This window comes from Pelecanus crispus, chromosome 5 (genome assembly GCF_030463565.1).
Source record: "Pelecanus crispus isolate bPelCri1 chromosome 5, bPelCri1.pri, whole genome shotgun sequence".
Classification (NCBI taxonomy): Eukaryota; Metazoa; Chordata; class Aves; order Pelecaniformes; family Pelecanidae; genus Pelecanus; species Pelecanus crispus.
Window position 1 is genome coordinate 31564581 of NC_134647.1, and position 17956 is coordinate 31582536.

General features: G+C 43.6%; 1 protein-coding gene across 2 annotated transcripts in view; it reads right to left on the reverse strand.

Annotated features, from left to right (window-relative positions):
* Window positions 1–17956, reverse strand: part of LOC104032112 (caspase-8-like) — a 20424-nt gene continuing 2468 nt past the window's right edge. Inside the window, exons 1-8 of one of the 2 annotated variants that reach the window (XM_075711552.1) lie at window positions 7610–7654; window positions 6920–7249; window positions 6584–6689; window positions 5406–5544; window positions 3839–3906; window positions 3094–3205; window positions 1561–2050; window positions 1–785 (exon numbers count right to left, since the gene is read on the reverse strand). In XM_075711552.1, the coding sequence (XP_075567667.1) occupies window positions 611–785; window positions 1561–2050; window positions 3094–3205; window positions 3839–3906; window positions 5406–5544; window positions 6584–6689; window positions 6920–7230 (1401 nt within the window). In that variant the 5' untranslated portion in view covers window positions 7231–7249; window positions 7610–7654 and the 3' untranslated portion in view covers window positions 1–610. Of the gene's footprint in view, window positions 786–1560; window positions 2051–3093; window positions 3206–3838; window positions 3907–5405; window positions 5545–6583; window positions 6690–6919; window positions 7250–7609; window positions 7655–17956 lie in introns of those variants that run through there. The other variant, XM_075711551.1, reaches the window with a different exon arrangement.

A 17956-nucleotide genomic window follows, 5' to 3' on the forward strand; every position in this document is an offset into this window, starting at 1 on the left:
TCTCCTACTACATCCAAAACACAGCACTATGCCTGCTACTAGGAAGAAAATTAACTCTACTGCAGCCAAAACCAGGACACTTGTATTATAATCACCTCTTTTTGGTCCTTCTGGACAGGGATGTTATTTTCCATGAAAAAATTATACGGCTTCCAGACATAGCCAATGATTCACCTCTGGGTAAACCAGTCACAATCTTACACATGTTCCCTGGGAAGGGATCTAGCATTCTGAATCTGGGATCTAGCATTCTGAATCTATCTTTTCTTCACATTTCAGGGACTTACAACTCGGACAGAAATAGGACAGAAATGGGACTTCCACTGGCATTTCCAGTAACTCTTAAAAATCATACTACTTGGAAGTGCTTCCTCACTTGAAACCCAGACTGAACAGACTCCACTGCTTCTGCAGGACAGAAAGCCAGATCTGTACTCCTCCACGACCTTACCAGATTGCTACAGATCCAGGTGCCAGGAGACTAACTAAACATGGGAATTGGAAAATTTAGGTCCCATGGCCCCTTGAAGGACTGGGGCTAACTGCACAGAGCCAGATAATTTCTCTTGCAGATTCTCTTCCCTGTGGAAGCCCGTTCCAGATGTGATTCCTAACTGAGTGTATTCTTATTTTTCTGCTTTTCAATTGATGGACATTGTGGAATCTGGAAGATCAATTCTTTCCGTAGGGTTGATGTTATCTTTGGCATCTGCTTCCATCCATTTAACACTCTTCTTCCCACTTCATTGTTCACTTCTGTCAGGATGGTTATGAGATCCTTGCGCCTTTAACAAAAATGAAGAAAAGTTACATTGAAACACATGGTACTTGCAGCTAGGCCAAGAAGCTGATCTATGTTTGCTCCAATAAAGTGGTATCTCAAGGTAGGGTAGTATCTTCCCCTCATCCCGTCTGTCACTGAAATTGCACACTCCATTGTGTAACCACAGAATTCAGTGTGTTTGAGGGAATAAAAGCAACCTCCGTGTAACATTGCTTTACCAGCAAATGCAGTCCCCTACTTCGGTTATTGTCAGAAGAGCACGCTAAGATGAAACAGAACCAAACCTGTGCATTCTCCAAGCCCTCTTCTGGACACCATGAGAAAGTGATGTCTGAAGAGAATTCTGTTTTCTGTATCAAGTTTATGATGGGGATGGGAAGGAGGCAACAATGAAAATTATGACTAAAGAACACTGATTTGTCTGTGTAATCACTCAAAAAATTCACCTCTCATCAGGTGTCACTGGAAAAAAAATCATTTATCAGTCAAAAAATTTTAAAAAACATGCACACACATACACACACTTGTTCATATGTAATGTTCCAGCATTACAACTCTGGTTCTGTCACAGGCAAACTAGGGGAAGTCACTTGTACTTTGGTTCATTTGTAGAAGAACGACAATACCAAATTCCAGAATAATTACTGTTCTGCACTGTCCTGCAGGTGAAAAGCATTATACAGCACAAAGGCAAAACACTGATGTTTCAGCACAGCGTGTTTAAGTATGTATGTCTGCAATACGCCACATGTACATGGATTAAAAATAGTACTTACAATGGGCAAAGCAACTCCATCTTGTCACAGAGGCATTGAATGTAAACACTGCCAGTCTCTTCACAGCGGTAGCTCTCAAAGCCTTCCACCGTAGCCATGCCAATCAGAATATCAGCCTGATCAGGAATGGAAGTCAGAGGGGTAGCATCTGTCTCAAGATGGCCAGAAAAGTCTTCTTTTACTGTGACAGCTGGATGAACTCCAGAGCCTTGGCAAGCCTGGATGAAAAACAGCTTGGGTTTGCCAGCAAGAGAAGGACAATTAGATCCGGTGAAGCAGGAGACTAAATCCTTAATATTTACAAACTCGTGATCAATGCCTTTTATTTTGTCTTTGTCACCATGGGAAAAAATGAAGCAAACAAAACAGTCCATGTTACTATGATCTTTTTTGCTGTATTCTTTAACTTTCGCATACATTTGCTTTGCTTCTAGATCCATGTGCTCAACTGTCTCAAACTGAAGCCACTTAAAGACCCTCTTCACAGCCTCTGGGAAAAAAAGTCAGAAGGCACTTGTTAAACATAAACAGTGACAAGGAAGATGCTGAAACATCAGTGCCTGTGTGGTAGAACAGATATTAGCAGAAGTGTTCAGATCCCATTAATAAACTCACCTGACTGACTCTTAGCCTGCCAAATCTAATTGGGAAAACCCAAATGCCTAATTTTATTTTTTTAAACACAACTGGGTTAAGCATCATGCTATCTAAAACAAAAACAGGTTTCAGATTATCTGATTAATCAGTACAAATTAGTGAAGCTTCCTAAATTAGTAAACCAAGCTTTAACTGTGCATTGCATAGTAATCTCAGATGCTTAACAACAACACTTAGTGAGTTAAAGAAGAGGTACCTCTTTAGAATGACAAATTCTGCCACTCTTAAATGAAGTAGGTCCCTCATTCTGTGAGAATGATCAATGCAGCAAGAAGGAAGGCAGGGTAATCCATTAACAAACGCTAAGCAGACTTCTCAGCAAATATTGACTTTGTTGTGTGGGTGGTGAGAAAGTAGCTGGGAAGCAAGCAGCCTGTAGATAGGCTGGATGGAGTTAAAATATCAGTGATGTGTGCTTTCATGAAACAGATTTTACTTTTTTAAGATAAACTCTTGTTTATCTTAAAAGTGACTCTTGCAGGAAGACAGGCTTTAAGGAAAATTATAAAGCAGTAGCATTTATTTGAGCATTAAACAGAATTTAAGGACTTAAAAATATTACTTTATGATAGCTAAGAATTAAACAATCAAAAAGTGAAAAGGTGGAATGGTAATCCCTCCTTCACTATTTGGTACATAGGACCAATTAAGACTATGCTTTTTACCTAGAACAGAAAGAGGTTCCTTCTTTAAGCCATCAGCTAAACTGTTGGAAGTGACATATTTCCAATTTCTACAGTGACTATCATTCCAGTTACTCTGGAGGCAAAGGAGCTCAGTGGACACGATTCTTCTTCACAGGAAAGATTAGATAATTCTTTCAGAGAATTATCAGAGAAAAAACCAAACCAATAATTGGATTAAAGAAGTACTTACCTCCATCTTTCACTGTTCCTTCTCTGGTTTCATGCAGATTTTTAAAAATGTAGTTGTTAAGAATCACACAGTAACCATGGGGGTTATTTTTCATCTTATATGATTCCACAACCTGTAGAAACAAAGCAAGCAGGTAAGAAAGCAGTGCCAAGCATCCAAAAGAGAAATATGCTATACACAGATTGTCAGTCCTTCATGTCCAAGTGCAACAGAATCATGAGGGCCAAGATACAAGAAAGGAAAAGCCTAAGAATACAAGCCAGCTACAGGGGAGAGGACTCTGCTTTGTCTCCCTGAATCCCTTCTCCTCTCTCTCTCTGTGGTTAGGATATGATTTTGGCATGGGAGAAAGTAAGTATCCAGAAACAAAAATTTGCATGTGCAGAGGAAAGGTTCCTGCACCCTACCATTCCCTCTGAGAGTCCTTGTGGGTTTCTAGTAAGGTAGCAGATTCTGTTGTTCCCTTCCCACCTGTCCAGGAGTATTCTGGCCAGGACTTTAATGTCCCAGTGTCCATTATCATTAAGATTGGATTTTGTCACACAACAGCTACTCCTTCATTTCTTGCCTAAAAGGTTGCTGACAACCAGGTCCTCACAAATATATACATATATACATTTGGCCTACATATAAAGCCAGAACCCCTCCCTTTCAGCTCTTCCACCTGCTTAGTCTTAAGAATTTATACGCCACCCTCCCAGGAGTTGTATAAATACTTTAAAGGTAATTTTGAGGTATTTCTCACATGTGGTGTCTCCCTCTCTGCTCCTTGTCCTGGATGCACAGACACAGACACTGGATAGTGGAGTTTTTCTGTAGAATCATTTTATGAGAGAGAGAAGATAAACAGAATGTTTTAGGACTAAAAAGATAAATCTTCCACCGTGCATATTTCAACACTCAAAAACAGTGCAAGGAGTGAGGTGGAGGGTGACTTCCACATCACTGAGACACCATCATTTTGTAGAGCTGGGCCGAGTAGGGTTCCAGTTTCACAGGTTGCTGGTTAGTGAAGCTGTGCAGAGCTGTCATCCATTTCTTCTCTGGTCTTTTACTGCTAGCAACATCCAGATAATAAAAGGCGGAAGAGCAGTCACCCCAGGCAAGCCATTCACTAACATCTCCACTATGGGATACATAAATGAAAGAGGAGACCCCATTTTTGTACAGTGGTACACTACAGATAGTTCATTTATTTCTGAGGCCATTGTCTCTTCTCCAGAGAACTTTACTGTTTGGGTGGACACACCAACGATGCAGAATACCAGCATAATGGAAGATCTCCTCAAAGCAACAAAACACTTATTTGAATACAACTGCCTGAAATAAGTGAAGAAATCATCAAACCCATGACTCTACCCAAGGAAATAAATCACAGTACCCCTTTTACAAGTTACACAGATGTGTTTAAATGGAATTTAATTGTCAGGCCAACAAGCTATAAGACATGCTCTTTTTCTCCTTACCAAGGGGACAAAATAATAACAGTACTACTAAAAAGCCATTCCCCTGACGCAGGGCTTGCTTACACTAGCCACCCTTGGCATTTTTCTTCTGCTCTTTTAGAGACACAAGCACAGGTCAGCAGCACAAAGACATGCTTGGGAAACTAGTTGATATCTCTGCAGGGAACTGCATGGACCGTATAGATGTGTCTAAGGAAACACACATCCTGAGGCATCCAGGAGGTGGTTCTGGGGAAAAAATTAATAGGTCTCTGTTGTTGTTTGTTGACACATCCTGTTTCCCAAAGAGTAAGACCCAGCTGTGGTGTCACAAGTCACCACTTCAGCTGCAACAGCCCAGATTATACTGAAGTCCTTGAAATTTCACATCTGGTAGAGAAAGCTAATGGTTACACTTTAGCCAAGTATGTGGTCTCCAGGGACTTTTCTTTTGACTAAGAGCAAACAGCCTGGCTAACAGAAAATAATGCTGACTATCTCCCAATACAAGTTTCCCCAAGGCAACTGTCACCTCCAGTCTCTTTCAGTGACTGAAAAGCCATCCTGGTCCAAAACCAGCACTGCATTGTTTCCTGAAGAGAAAAATTGCATTTAAGGTAAAAAGGAGGGAGAAGCAGACCATTTATGAGGCACAGAATGTATTTAAAGGAGAGATATAAGAAGCTATGATGGGATAATGAAGTAGCAGAAAACTTCAGAAACCACAGGTACCAACAGCCACTCTGCCTATCCTAGGATGCTGTAAGGTCTCTCTCTTATCTCTGGACTCCTAAGCTGCCAAGGATGGAGCCACAAAAATCACAAAAAAAACAGCTCTACTCGTAAACAGACGATTAAATAATTTACCTTTTTTTTTTTCTTCATAGGTATAAATTTTTTTATTTACGTCATCTCTAAATCCCTTTAATATATCTTTCAGCATTGCCAGGTCATCTTCTTTAATTATCCCATTTCTTTCCATTTCCAGTGAGACCTTCAACATTGACTGGTAAAACAAAAACACATAACCCAAACTCATACAGTGACCTTCAATAACTGCAGTATCAGGCACTTCTGGACAAACCAGAAGACAACATCCTCATTCCCAGAGACTGACCAGCTAAAGACCAATTTCTGTTTCCTCCAAACCTCGTTAAAACAAGGGTCAGGATGCAATGCAACTGAAGAAACACATCACTAAGGTTAAGACAGGATTATTAGAAATTGCCTATGGCTAGGTTATTCTGCTTTGTTTCAGCAGTGCAAAGCACCGATGTGGATAACAACATGGCATCCTGTTGTGCCTCTGTGTTCAACTGAAGTGCTGTTAAGTCATTTAGCTGCGCCATTTTACATTTTCTACTACAGAAAAGGTGTTCAGGGCTAATTTTGGTTTTTAAAGCTCAACAGTCCACCAAATCGGAGGTAAATTGCTAATTTTCCTATAGGTGCCACAATGCAAATAGGACTTCTAAGGAAGCTTCTTAATAATACCAAGCATTTTTATAACACTGTTCATTATTTACAATACAAGTCTTAAACTAGCTCATCAAAGCTTTTAATACTTTTGTTGGGGAGTTAACAAAATGCTGTTACCCCAAATTACAATAAAGAAGAAAATGTACCCAATGACACACAAAAATTTGTGGTTGAAGTCACATTAGAACTCGTTTTTCTGTCTCCAAAACATTGTTTTTCCTCCAGCAAACATCACTCTTCCCAGATACAGCATATGTACAAATGTCTTTGTAAGTGCCAAGCAAAGACGAAAGGAAGAGCATGATGGATTTTTCACGAAGAAAAGATTAGGAAGACAGGTGGTAGAGGGAAAATAGCAACAGGAGAACAAAAAAGGGCAGAGAAAAGATACAATGAGAAAAAAAAAAAGGTCCATTCTTTCACACAGCAGCCATTAGCTAACATCACAATTCTTTCAACAACAGATTTTAGTGAGAGCAGACTGCTTTCTCTTTCCTCCCTTCTTACAAGAACTAGCAGGCTCTGAACTAGCCTTGCAAGAAACTTATCAAGATCACTTTGCATACAGCATTATCCTGGAGCTTCTTCCTTGGTATGTGTTTTTGGAGCAGGAACTTCACTCTCTTGACATCTTCTTGAGTCAAGTCCTCTGCAATTTCATATAGCAGTTGCCTGACAATAAAGAACAGGGAAAGACTGATTAAGAAAGTTATGAGAAGTAAACACCAAAATTAGACGTCTGAACTGCAAAATGCAGAAGTCACAATGGCAGGTAGTCATGCTATAAAAAATACAGTTATGCTGGGATACTCATAAGACAACAGTGCAGACAGAAAACAAGACAGTACACAACAGAATTGTTGTATATTTTGCATGCAAAGGTTTACTACTTCTGGGCTTACCTGTAGGCTGACACCTTCGCCCTGCCGGGGATCTGAAGCTCTCTCTCCATCTCCTCTCGGCTGGAGCCCAGCTGGGCAACCAGGAGGTCGATCCGACCGATCCGGTACAGCAGCTCCTTCACGAAGGACAGGTTCCCCGCCTCGATCATGCCTTTCTCCTGCAGCACTTCAAAGAAGTCCTGTGCCCTCTGGATGGCTTCCAGCTTCCTCATGGGGACATGATCCAGGCTGAGGAACTTCAGAGCTGCCAGTTCATCTGTGATCAAAGCCTCAGAAATGTCAGAAAGGAGTTTCTGGACGTCTGCACTCATTTCACATCAGGATTTGGATCTAAACACAAACAGAAGTTGATTTTATTTGTCAGTAACAGTAGTGCAACAACATGATTATAAAAGGTATCACATCATGTACAATAGCCCAAAATAAATACATGCTGTCATGATCCATACTGGGCTGCCCAGGGAGGATTGTGGCAGTTCTGTGATTCCCTTGGGCTAAATTAAGGTGAAATGACACCAAACGATCCATTAAACACTTAATTAATGGTAAAAAACAACCTAAACTTGGCAAGTGTAATGGTAGGCAACCTGAACTAGGGAAGTGTAACAGTAGGCAATGTGGGTTCTAATTGGAATACTTCTAAGAGGAAAGGAAAAAGAAGAAAATGGCTGGCGGGGGGGAGATCACCACCCTTGGACTGCATGGCGTCGAGGATAAACGTGGCAATCCTCCGGTGGTGGGCACGCTGCTCTTGGAGCGCAGGGCCTTTGGCTGCACCAGCAGCACCGGCGCCAGCTGGGAGGGGCAGGTCTGCAGCAGCAGCAACCTGGAGTCTCGAAGTTGCCTTTTACAGGCTAGTCCCCGCCTCTGGTCTCCACCCCTTGAGGACTTGTTCCAGAATGCTCTTCCCCTTTTTTGCAGGCGCCATTGCAGAGTGCGCCTAGACAGTGGGAAGTACCAGTGTACAGGATGTACAGGATGTACAATGCTGGCAGGCTGCTGCTGTTCTGGTTTTGTTTTGCAGGACTGTTTTGAGGCTTGATCCCATTTGGGAGCAAGAGCCACTTGCCAGTCTGAAATACAGACTATGTAGTAAATCAGACTGCCAGGTTTTACACCATAACAAAGATAAAGGTTTTATACCACAACAAAGATAAGAGTCCACATGAATATAACTATTCTGTTGTGGTTTAACCCCAGCTACCATACAGCCGCTTGCTCACTCCACCCCCCCCCCCCCCGCCCCGCCCCGGTGGGATGGGGGAGACAATCAGAAGAGTAAAAGTAAAAAGCTCGTGGGTTGAGATAGACAGTTTATTAGGTAAAGCAAAAGCCGCACACACAAGCAAAGCAAACCAAGGAATTCATTCACTACTTCCCATCAGCAGGCAGATGTTCAGCCACCTCCAGGAAAGCAGGGCTCCATCACATGTAACAGTTACTTGGGAAGACAAAACACCATCACTCCAAACGTCCCCCTCTTCCCTTCTTCTTCCCCCAGCTTTATATGCTGAGCATGATGTCATACGGTATGGAATATCCCTTTGGTCAGTTGGGGTCAGCTGTCATGGCTGCGTCCCCTCCCAGCTTCTTGTGCACCCCCAGCCTGCTCGCTGGTGGGGTGGGGTGAGGAGCAGAAAAGGCTTTGACTCTGTGTAAGCACTGCTCAGCAGTAACAAAAACCTCCCTGTGTTATCAACACTGTTCAGCACAAATCCAAAACACAGCCCCATACTAGTTACTATGAAGAAAATTAACTCTATCCCGGCCAAAACCAGCACATCTTCTAAGCTATTTGGCTTCTCCTTTCTTTATACACTGCTTCTGACCCTGGTCAGCATAGCCAAAGCATCTCTTCCTGTTTTGGATTATCTGCATCAAGTAAAACTCAGTTCCCAGCTCTCAATCAATTTGTAATATTCAAATCAAATACAGATCATGTCAACCCCTTTAAACAGGCCAGGAGAATTCTTGTCAAACTAGTTCTGTTTCACTGAGCATCAAATACCACCTCCCTCCTCCACGACTTCCTCCATCAGCTTTGGAAATACTAAACTTGGCTTATGGATCCAACTTTTAAGCACAAGAGAAAGTTAGAAAAAAACAAGTGCAAGCTTTCCAACTATCTCACCCTGACACTTAAAAGACCTGCCTCCACTGCCTCTCTGGTAAGAGAACATTTGCCACTTTATTCTTGCTGCCTTAGATCTAAGACACCTAGGAAACTCTGAAGAGCAACTTTATAGAAATACATTCAGTAGAGGTCTCTTGTCCCATTGAACTTACTGGGAGACAAGAAAAGTTGACAACAGCAAATCAAAACTTCCTATTCCTACACTATTGGAATATTAGGCAATCCATTTTAATGTTACTGCTACTGCAAATGTTTCAATACCAGGGCTAATAACTCCAAGGTAGCCCAGCTGACTAACTGAATCAGTGCTATTGTAAATATCCAAAAAAAAAAAAAAAAAAAAAAAAAGCAGACAATTTAGCTCCCCTCTCCTCCAAGGACCACTCTACAGCAAAGCAGCTTTTTGTGGCACACCCTTGGTCAGCATCCTGTTAGTTAGCAAGAGTGAACATATAACTGAATCTTAAACTTTTGTCTATAAAAAACCTGATAAAACAGCAAAACATACATTATGATGCAGCATATATGACTCACTCTGTGCCCTCAAATACTGTTTTCTTTAAATCCATTCAAACTGAACTTTTAAATAGACTAGAATCCATACCATTCAGCCCGTATCACCACAAAACCACTAGTATCTGAATAAATCATATATGCGTAACCTCACGATGCAATGATCTGAGATTTGATGGTATATTTTCGTAGCCACACAGGAAAGGAAGAACACGTTCTTGGTAGCTAGTTATGAGGTTATCTTCTTTCTCACATAAATCATGCCTTTTGCTTAAGATACAAGGCATGTGCTTATAAAAGTAAATCTATCTGGTAAAGGAAATTTTAATTTTTATTTCTCAAAGGCTGTAAGTTTCAAACCCACAAAATTATTGCAATTAGAACAGATCTGCCACCTACACACTGTATTTAAGCCTGTCTGTAAATACAGGGAGCACACTAAAACAATGTTTAACTGCTTTTCTCCCACTTTACTAAATTAACGACACAACTGATACAACAAGCAAACTGTTTAATAAGAACAATAATAATAATAATAATTATTATTATTTTACATTACTTACATGGGAGGGCAGGCTGGAGGACTGCTTGGAACAACTCTGAAAAAAGTGAGACAGCCAGTCTCTAAAGTTCCAGGAAAAGTACTGCCTTTTGTACTATGGTCTAGATTGTCACAAGACTTACGAAAAGTATGTTACAGCAAAGTAATAAGCTGTGGTCGTAATGCAGCAGTTCCCTACTCCACCTATCATGGTTCCAGTTTCAGAAAATTAATTATCACAGTGCTTGTGAGAAAAATTGGTAAGCAAGCCACAAAAGTAACCAGGTTTTGCTTTTGTTCTAAGGGGATACACTAAGCAGCACAACTAGGACTTTATAGCTGTCATGGTTTAGCCCCCGTCAGCAACCAAGCACCACACAGCTGCTCACTCACCCTCCTGCCCCAGTGGGATGGGGGAGAGAATCGGAAGGGCAAAAGTAAGAAAGCTCACAGGTTGAGATAAGAACAGTTTACTAATTGAAATGAAATAACAATAATAATAGTAATATAATAATAATAATGAAAAGGAGAACAACGAGAGAGAGAAACGAAACCCAGGGAAAGAAAACCAAGTGATGCAACCTCTCACCACCCACCGACCGATACCCAGCCAGATCCCGAGCAGCGATTGCTGCTCCCTGGCCAACTCCCCGTAGCTTATATACTGAGCATGACGTCATAGGTACAGAATAGCCCTTTGGCCAGTTTGGATCAGCTGTCCTGGCTGTGCCCCCTCCCAGTTTCTTGTGCACCTGGCAGAGCATGGGAAGCTGAAAAGTCCTTGACTAGTGTAAGCACTACTTTGCAACACTAAAACATGAGTGTTATCAGCATTATTCTCATCCTAAATCCAAAACACAGCACTACACCAGCTACCTGGAAGAAAATTAATTCTACCCCAGCCAAAACCAGGACAATAGCATACAGCACAGCTCAGTATATTTGCTCCTATACATAAATCCTAATTAAAAGACAGTGAGGGAAGGGTGAATCAATTGTATCTTCCCATTTAAAAATATCCCAGTCCCCCTGTCCTGCTGTGTCACCAGATCCTCCACAACTTACCTCCTTTCTCTGAAGTCATTCTCCAGCTCACCCTAACCTAGTTTTAACATGCACTTTCATGGAAGATTATTTCTTAAATTAAAAAAAAGTCAACTATCAGTACCGAATTCAGTAGCAGTACTTAGTATTACAGGGAGCGGAAAGGCTAAACATTCCTTTGAAATGACATAATATACTTACCCATTTACAAGAGAATTTAAGTAATAGTTAATGTTCAGCATTTTCACCCTCTTTGAAATACAGAACTCTGCCTTCAATGGTAAGGTTCCCAGCATGGTCTGCTGGTCACCAATATCTTCCTTGCAGCAGGAAATATGTGATCAGCAATCAGTACAGCTACCAGGCTCTCTGAAGCTTGTGAAGTCAGCATTATGAAAAGAGACAGTTAGGAGAGCCGAAAGTTGATAAAATTTTGCGACGAAAACAGTAATTCATTGATTTCAACCTATCTACCTTTATAAATTCAAAATTATAACATACCCTTCAATAGAATGAAGCATACAAATTCCTTCCAAAAGGCACACGCTATGAACAGTTCAGAAAATGTGTCCAACTTATTTCACTGGCCGAAGTTGTCCTTTTATCCAAAGGCTGGGAGCAGCACAGGACACCACAAGCACTATCTGGTCTTCAGGTTCGAAATGGTTCTGTCTCCATGTCATCCCATGCCTCACTATCTGTCTCCCTGCATCAGCTCCCGTGTGTCTTAACTGAATCAAGACACCAGTTGCAGTTTCAAAGAGGAAGCATGCTGCGATCAGCACTGTGGTAAAAATACTTGCAGACAAAGGCAAGCACAGCTTGGCTTTTTCCAGATAGAGGCTTCACTCCCATCATGCAGCAGTTTCAAGCACCAGCTTTCCTGGCACTGTTCCTCCTCTTTGTCTTTACAGTTTCACTTCTTATTTCTTCGTCTCTCGCCCTTCCCTGAAATGTTCCTGTCCTTTTCTTAACTTACAGTCTCTCCAATTTCCCTCAGCATTCCTGCACCCTGGTTTTGTCCCTCTGGCTTCCCTTAGAACTGTCTCAGTGTCCTGGTTTTGGCTGGGATAGAGTTAATTTTCTTCCTAGCAGCAGGCATAGTGCTGCGTTTTGGATGTAGTAGGAGAATAATGCTGATAACACACTGATGGTTTAGTTGTTGCAAAGTAGTGCTTATGCTAGTCAAGGACTTTTCAGCTTCCCATGCTCTGCCAGGTGCACAGGAAACTGGGAGGGGGCACAGCCAGGACAGCTGACCCAAACTGACCAAAGGGCTATTCCATACCATATGACATCATGCTCAGTATAGAAACTGGGGGGGGTTGGCCAGGGGGCTACGATCACTGCTCAGGAACTGTCTGGGTATTGGTCGGTGGGTGGTGAGCAATTGCATTGTGCATTACTTGTTTTGTATATTCTTTTATTGTTGTTGTTATTTTCCTTTCCTTTTCTGTCCTGTTAAACTGTCTTTATCTCAACCCACAAGTTTGGGGTTTTTTTCCGATTCTCTCCCCCATCCCACTGGGGAGGAAGAGAGTGAGCGAACGGCTGTGTGGTGTTTAGCTGCCTGCTGGGTTAAACCACAACAGTCCCTTTTGGTGCCCAACGTGGGGCTTGAAGGGTTTGAGATAATGACAGATCTGACCAGAGCGTGTTAAAAGAAATTTGTGATAAGCATTCATTATATTAGTTTAATAGTCACTGGTCGCCATGTCGATTCATTTTCTGTGAGAGTTGTTGTGCTTGTTCTCAGAGTTGTGCTATGTAACACCTTACTTGCCGTATGCATTCCCTGTGGTGCTGTTTATCACCTTTGGGAGCTGGATTAAAGTTATTGCTTTGCTGTACTGTGTAACACTGGTTTATGGTATGATAAAATTATTGGTCATGAGATTGTACTCAGCACTGCCATCATTCCCATACTTTGAGAACTTCGGGAGCCATTTCTCAGAAGTTATTAATAATTACACTTTTTACCTCTTCTTGGAGAACTGATCTATTGGAGAGACAGAGGGGGACACTTTATCCTGCTCCTTCACCATCCCTTTCTCCTTCAGGCTAGTTACAACAGCTCTTGAGAATTTTTAATATCCTTGGGATATTCAAACCAGCATCCTCCTACTGCTGTGTCTCCTGAATGCGGTTCAGGTCTTGTTTAGGGTTAAACAACTATTTAAGAATATCATCCAGAGATCAACCCCCGCAACAGGCACTGTGGCCACTACAGCTGCTCCAACCCCCGCGACATGCACTGCAGCTACTCAAACCCCTGCGACAGGCACTGCAGTTACTCCAACCCTGGCAAACTGCACTGTGGCTACTCAAACCCCCATAATAGGCAATGCAGTTACTCAAAACCCCATGACAAACACCGCAGCTACTCAAACTCCAGTGACAGGCACTGTGGCTGAACTAGAGAACCAACCCGTGCCGTTATCAGTCGCCCCTATACACAAGAAGAAATCCACAAGAAGATCAGCTCGTTTAGTAAGGGATGAAGATGATCCAGGGCCATCATGAGAAGAGGAGGAAGAGACAGAACCCATAAATGAGATGGTAACCACCCGATCCCTATCCCTGAGTGAACTGCGAGATATGCAAAAAGATTTCAGTCGTCGTCCAGGTGAGCACATCATCACCTGGCTGCTCTGATGCCGGGGTAACGGAGCCAGTAGCCTGGAATTAGAGGGCAGGAAAGCCAAGCAGCTGAGATCCCTTTCTAGGAAAGGGGGCATTGACAAAGCAATTGGAAAAGGGGCACAAGCCCTCAGCCTCTGGAGATGACTCCTGTCAGGTGTGAAGGAAAGGTATCCCTTCAAGGAAGATGTTTTGTCACCCAGGAAAGTGGACCACCATGGAGAGAGGTATCCAATACCTGAGAGAATTAGCCATGTTTATTTATAGTGACCTGAACAATGAGCAGTTATTCAAAGATCCAGATGAAGTCAGGTGCACACAACCCATGTGGCAGAAGTTTGTACGGAGCGCACCATCGTCGCGTGCAAACTCATTGGCAGTAATGATCTGGAAAGACGGAGAGGAACCAATGGTGGATGAACTGGCTGGCCACTCCGGCAATACGAAGAAAGTCTCTCTTCCTCCCTACAGCCCTGTGTCTCAGCTGTGGAAAGACTGTCTGAAAAACTGTCCCGAGAGTTCCAGCAACTCAAAGAGGGTATGTCCTACTCCCCACCTGTACGGATCAGTATCTCAGCCATCAGGAGTAAGCGTCCCTCTACCCAAGAGAGAGGATATAGTGGATACACACCACGGGCCACCCTGTGGTTCTACCTGCATGACCATGGAGAGGACATGAGGAAGTGGGATGGAAAACCGACTTCGACCCTAGAGGCATGGGTATGTGAATTGCAAGGAAAAACAATCACACAGGGGGGTTCTTCCAGGAAAATTGCTGCTCCAGTTTCCAGTGGGCAATTCCCCAGACAGAGTAGAAGGGCTGATCTTACCCCTGATCTCAATAAAGCAACTTCTGATTCGTGTTTACAAGTGAGTAATGAATACTATGACCAGGACTAGAGGGGCCCTGCCTCCAGGTGGAGGAAAGGGACAACCAGGTTTACTGGACTGTGTGGATTCAATGGCCTGGCACATCAGACCCACAGGAGTATAAGGCTCTAGTGGACACCAGTGCATAGTGTACCCTAATGCCATGAAGCTATACAGGGGCAGAACCCATTTGTATTTCTGGAGTGACGGGGGGATCCCAACAGCTCACTGTATTGGAAGCCGAAGTGAGCCTAACTGGGAATGAGTGGCAAAAGCACCCCATTGTGACTGGTGCAGAGGCTCCATGCATCCTTGGTATAGATTACCTCAGGGGAGGGTATTTCAAGGACCCAAAAGGGTACCGGTGGGCTTTTGGTATAGCTGCCTTAGAGACGGAGGAAATTAAACAGCTGTCTACCTTGCCCGGTCTCTCGAAAGACCCTTCTATTGTGGGGTTGCTGAGGGTCAAAGAACAACAGGTGCCAATCGCTACCACAACAGTGCACCAGCAGCAATATCGCACCAACCAAGACTCCCCGATTCTCATCCATAAGCTGATTCGTTGACTGGAGAGCCAAGGAGTGATCAGCAAGACTCGCTCACCCTTTAACAGTCCCATATGGCCAGTGCAAAGTCTAATGGAGAGTGGAGACTAACGTTAAATAGACTATCATGGCCTGAATGAAGTCATGCCGTCGCTGAGTGCTTCTGTGCTGGACATGCTAGAACTTCAATATGAACTGGAGTCAAAGGCAGCCAAGTGGTATGCCACAGTTGATATTGCTAATGCATTTTTCTCAATCCCTTTGGCAGACTGCAGGCCCCAGTTTGCTTTCACTTTGAGGGGTGTCCAGCACACCTGGAATCAACTGCCCCAGGGGTGGAAACACAGCCCTACCATTTGCCATGGACTGATCCAGACGGTACTGGAACAGGGTGAAGCTCTGGAACACCTGCAGTACATTGATGACATGATTGTGTGGGACAATACAGCAGAAGAGGTTTTTGAGAAAGGGGAGAAAATAGTCCAAATCGTTCTGAAGCTGGTTTTGCCATAAAACAGAGTAAGGTCAAGGGACCTGCACAGGAGATCCAGTTTTTAGGAATAAAATGGCAAGATAGATATCGTCAGATCCTAATGGATGTGATTAACAAAATAACAGCTATGTCTCCACCAACTAGCAAAAAGGAAACACAAGCTTTCTTAGGTGTTGTGGGTTTTTGGAGAATGCATATTCCAAATTACAGTTTGATTGTAAGCCCTCTTTACCAGGTGACCTGGAAGAAGAACGATTTCAAATGGGGCCCTGAGCAACAACAAATTTGAACAAATTAAATGGGAGATAGTTCATGGAGTAGCTCTTGGGCCAGTCCAGGCAGGGCAAGATGTAAAAAATGAGCTCTACACTGCAGCCGGGGAGAATGACCCTACCTGGAGCCTCTGGCAGAAAGCACCAGGGGAGACTCAAGGTCAGCCCCTAGGGTTTTGGAGTCAGGGATGCAGAGGATCCTCAGATCAGGCCCACTATACTCCGAGAAAGAGATATTGGCAGCATATGAAGGGGTTCGAGCTGCTTCGGAAGTGGTTGGTACTGAAGCACAGCTCCTGCTGGCACCCCGACTGCTGGTGCTGGGCTGGATGTTCAAAGGGAAGGTTCCCTCTACACATCATGCAACTGATGCTATGTGGAGTAACTGGGTCGCACAGATCACACAACGGGCTCGAAAAGGAAACCCCAGTCGCCCAGGAATCTTGGAAGTGATCGTGGACTGGCCAGAAGGCAAAGATTTTGGAGTATCACCAGAGGAGGAGGTGACATGTGCTGAAGAGGCCCCACTATATAATAAACTGCCAGAAAATGAGAAGCAATATGCCCTGTTCACTGATGGGTCCTGTTGTCTTGTGGGAAAGCATCGGAGGCGGAAAGCTGCTGTATGGAGTCCTATACAACAAGTCGCAGAAACTACTGAAGGAGAAGGGGAATCGAGTCAGTTTGCAGAGGTGAAAGCCATCCAGCTGGCTTTAGATATTGATGAACGAGAAAAGTGGCCAGTCCTTTATCTCTATACTGACTCATGGATGGTGGCAAATGCCCTGTGGGGGTGGTTGCAGCAATGGAAGCAGAGCAACTGGCAGCGCAGAGGCAAACCCATCTGGGCTGCTGCATTGTGGCAAGATATTGCTACCCAGGTAGAGAACGTGGGTGTAAAAGTATGTCATGTAGATGCTCACGTACCCAAGAGTCGGGCCACTGAAGAACATCAAAACAACCTGCAGGTGGATCAGGCTGCTAAGATTGAAGTGGCTCAGGCAGATCTGGACTGGCAACATAACTATTTATAGCTCTGTGGGCCCACGACACCTCAGGCCATCAAGGAAGAGATGCAACATATAGATGGGCTCGTGATCGAGGGGTGGACTTAACCATGGACACTATTGCACAGGTTATCCATGAATGTGAAATGTGCTGTGATCAAACAGGCCAAGCGGTTAAAGCCTCTCTGGTACGGGGGATGATGCCTGAAATATAGAGAGGCCTGGCAGATTGATTATATCACACTCTCATAAACCCACCAAGGCAAGCGCCACGTGCTTACAATGGTGGAAGCAACCACCGGATGGCTGGAAACATATCCTGTGCCCCATGCCACCACCCGGAACACCATCCTGGGCCTTGAAAAGCAAGTGCTATGGTGACATGGCACCCCAGAAAGAACAGAGTCAGACAACAGGACTCATTTCCGAAACAATCTCATAGACACCTGGGCCAAAGAGCATGGCATTGAGTTGGTATATCACATCCCCTGTCATGCACCAGCATCCAGGAAAATCAAACGATACAATGGACTATTAAAGATGACCCTGAGAGCAATGGGTGGTGGGACATTCAGACATTGGGATACACATTTAGCAAAAGCCACCTGGTTAGTCAATACCAGGGGATCTACCAATCAAGCTGGCCCTGCCCAATCAAAACTTTTATGTACTGTAGAAGGGGATAAGGTCCCTGTAGGGCACGTAAGAAATATGCTGGGGAAGACAGTCTGGGTTACTCCCCCCTCAGGCAAAGCAAACCCATTTGTGGGATTGCTTTTGCTGAAGGACCTGGGTGCACTTGGTGGGTAATGCAGAAGGATGGGGAAGTCCAATGTGTACCTCAAGGAGATTTGATTTTGGGTGAAAAGAGCCAATTAACTGAACTGTATGATGTTAATTGCTATATAATACTGTATGGCATCACTTTTATGGTTGCTATATGCCGTATCAGCAGCATTACAGTAAGAATTGCCCAGA